Genomic DNA, 2,493 nt, shown 5'->3' on the forward strand with positions numbered 1-2,493 from the left:
AAGGGCAACCAGGACACGCCCCTTCACATGCCTGAAAGAGACACGACGCGTTAACGAACCTCTATCACACACACACACACACACACACACACACACACACACACACACACACACACACACACACACACACACACACACACACACACACACACACACACACACACACACACACACGTAGTACTTACACCAAGCTCAGCACTGAGTCCTTGAGTTTGATGGAGTGGAGACACTTCTTCCAGTTACCGACCGCAGAGTGGACATAGAGCCTGGAGAGGTCAGAGGTCAAAGGTTAGAGGTCCCAGGTCAGAGGTTACAGAGTGGACATAGATCCTGGAGAGGGGTCAGAGGTCAGAGGTTAGAGGTGGACATGGGGGTCACTAACAATACCTACTGGTCTACCTACTGGTCTACCTACTGGTCTGGTCTACCTACTGGTCTGGTCTACCTACTGGTCTGGTCTACCTACTGGTCTGGTCTACCAGCGGTCTGGTCTACCAGCGGTCTGGTCTACCTACCAGCCGTTCTGGGCCCCCAGCCACATGGTGGGGGCCACGCTGGTGCAGTTCTTGGCGTCCTCGCCCCCCTCCTCGGTGTCCGGGGGGGCCGAGGGGTCTTCTTTGGACGGCACCGTCCTGGGGGGGGGGGGGGGGGACAGGAGACAGATGTCAGTACAGGGACCGACATACGGACGCCTCACAACGGACATGACGGACACTTCATTAAGAAGAGATTTAAGAGTCAAACAATGATGGGGGGGGGGCCCTCAGTGTCTGGGTCGGGGGGCCCCTGTCAGTGGTGGGTGGGGCCCCTGTCAGTGGTGGGTGGGGCCCCTGTCAGTGGGTGGTGGCCCTGTCAGTGGTGGGTGGGGCCCCTGTCAGTGGTGGGTGGGGCCCCTGTCAGTGGGTGGTGGCCCTGTCAGTGGTGGGTGGGGCCCCTGTCAGTGGGGGGGGGGCCCTGTCAGTGGTGGGTGCGGCCCCTGTCAGTGGGGGGGGGCCCTGTCAGTGGTGGGTGGGGCCCCTGTCAGTGGTGGGGGGGGCCCTGTCAGATGTGGGTGGGGCCCTGTCAGTGGTGGGGGGTCCTACCGGTCGCCAGCGTCCCCCAGGCGGGGCGGGGGGTCGGTGAAGACGTGCTCGGTGAAGGGCCCCAGGGGCCCGGGCCGGGCCTCCAGGCTGGGGGGGGGCTCCGGGACCTCGGTGGCCTCCAGCGCCTCCTCGGCCGAGGCCGCCGGGGGCGGGGGCAGCTTCCCGTTGGCGATGGGGGCGGTGGGCGCTGGGGGGCACAGGGGTCAGAGGTCACTCTGCTAAACCCTGAGCGGGCGGTGGGCTACGGCTCTCCCTGACGCGCCCCGACCGGACCCTCACTCAGACCGGACCCTCACTCAGACCGGACCCTCACTCAGACCGGACCCTCACTCAGACCGGACCCTCACTCAGACCGGACCCTCACTCAGACCGGACCCTCACTCAGACCGGACCCTCACTCAGACCGGACCCTCACTCAGACCGGACCCTCACTCAGACCGGACCCTCACTCAGACCGGACCCTCACTCAGACCGGACCCTCACTCAGACCGGACCCTCACTCAGACCCTCACTCAGACCGGACCCTCACTCAGACCCTCACTCAGACCGGACCCTCACTCAGACCCTCACTCAGACCGGACCCTCACTCAGACCGGACCCTCACTCAGACCGGGTCTCAGCCCGTCCCGGGGGTAGGGACAACATCCGGCCTAAAGAGCCCCGAACCAGACCAGGTACCAGACCCCAGATGTAGACCCCACCCCCGCGACCCGGTCCGGTTCGGGGGTCCCACTCTCAGACGGTTCCTCAGGTTTAGTCTCAGTCTCGGGTCGGATCGGATCTCCTGCTCGTGGGGCTGATGCTAACCCCTGTAGCTCCCGGGGCTGATGCTAACCCCTGTAGCTCACGGGGCTGATGCTAACCCCTGTAGCTCGCGGGGCTGATGCTAACCCCTGTCGCTCCCGGGGCTGATGCTAACCCCTGTAGCTCCCGGGGCTGATGCTAACCCCTGTAGCTCCCGGGGTTGATGCTAACCCCTGTAGCTCCCGGGGCTGATGCTAACCCCTGTAGCTCGCGGGGCTGATGCTAACCCCTGTAGCTCGCGGGGCTGATGCTAACCCCTGTAGCTCCCGGGGTTGATGCTAACCCCTGTAGCTCCCGGGGCTGATGCTAACCCCTGTAGCTCCCGGGGCTGATGCTAACCCCTGTAGCTCCCGGGGCTGATGCTAACCCCTGTAGCTCGCGGGGCTGATGCTAACCCCTTTAGCTCCCGGGGCTGATGCTAACCCCTGTAGCTCGCGGGGCTGATGCTAACCCCTTTAGCTCCCGGGGCTGAGTCTGTTTGAAAGGCTTCAACTAAACCCGGGTCACTCTCTCATTAGCCTTACATCACACCTCTGTCAGGGGGGGGGGGGGGGGGGGAGAGAGAGAGAGAGAGAGAGAGAGAGAGAGAGAGAGAGAGAGAGAGAGA

At 63.7% G+C, this 2,493-nt stretch overlaps 1 protein-coding gene across 3 annotated transcripts in view; it reads right to left on the minus strand.

Moving 5' to 3' along the window:
• Window positions 1–1,973, minus strand: part of mapk8ip3 (mitogen-activated protein kinase 8 interacting protein 3) — an 8,510-nt gene extending 6,537 nt beyond the window's left edge. For 2 of the 3 annotated variants that reach the window (XR_009528631.1, XM_060068911.1), the window contains exons 1-4: window positions 1,083–1,973; window positions 516–632; window positions 186–266; window positions 1–31 (exon numbers count right to left, since the gene is read on the minus strand). The exon at window positions 1–31 is cut by the window's left edge and continues 37 nt beyond it. Coding sequence is in view for 2 of the 3 variants with exons in the window: in XM_060068911.1 (XP_059924894.1) it covers window positions 1–31; window positions 186–266; window positions 516–541 (138 nt within the window). In the remaining variant the exon portion in view is untranslated. The remainder of the gene's footprint in view (window positions 32–185; window positions 267–515; window positions 633–1,082) is intronic. The other variant, XM_060068898.1, reaches the window with a different exon arrangement.
• Window positions 1,974–2,493: the final 520 nt, after the last annotated feature.

Source organism: Gadus macrocephalus, chromosome 2 (genome assembly GCF_031168955.1).
Source record: "Gadus macrocephalus chromosome 2, ASM3116895v1".
Classification (NCBI taxonomy): Eukaryota; Metazoa; Chordata; class Actinopteri; order Gadiformes; family Gadidae; genus Gadus; species Gadus macrocephalus.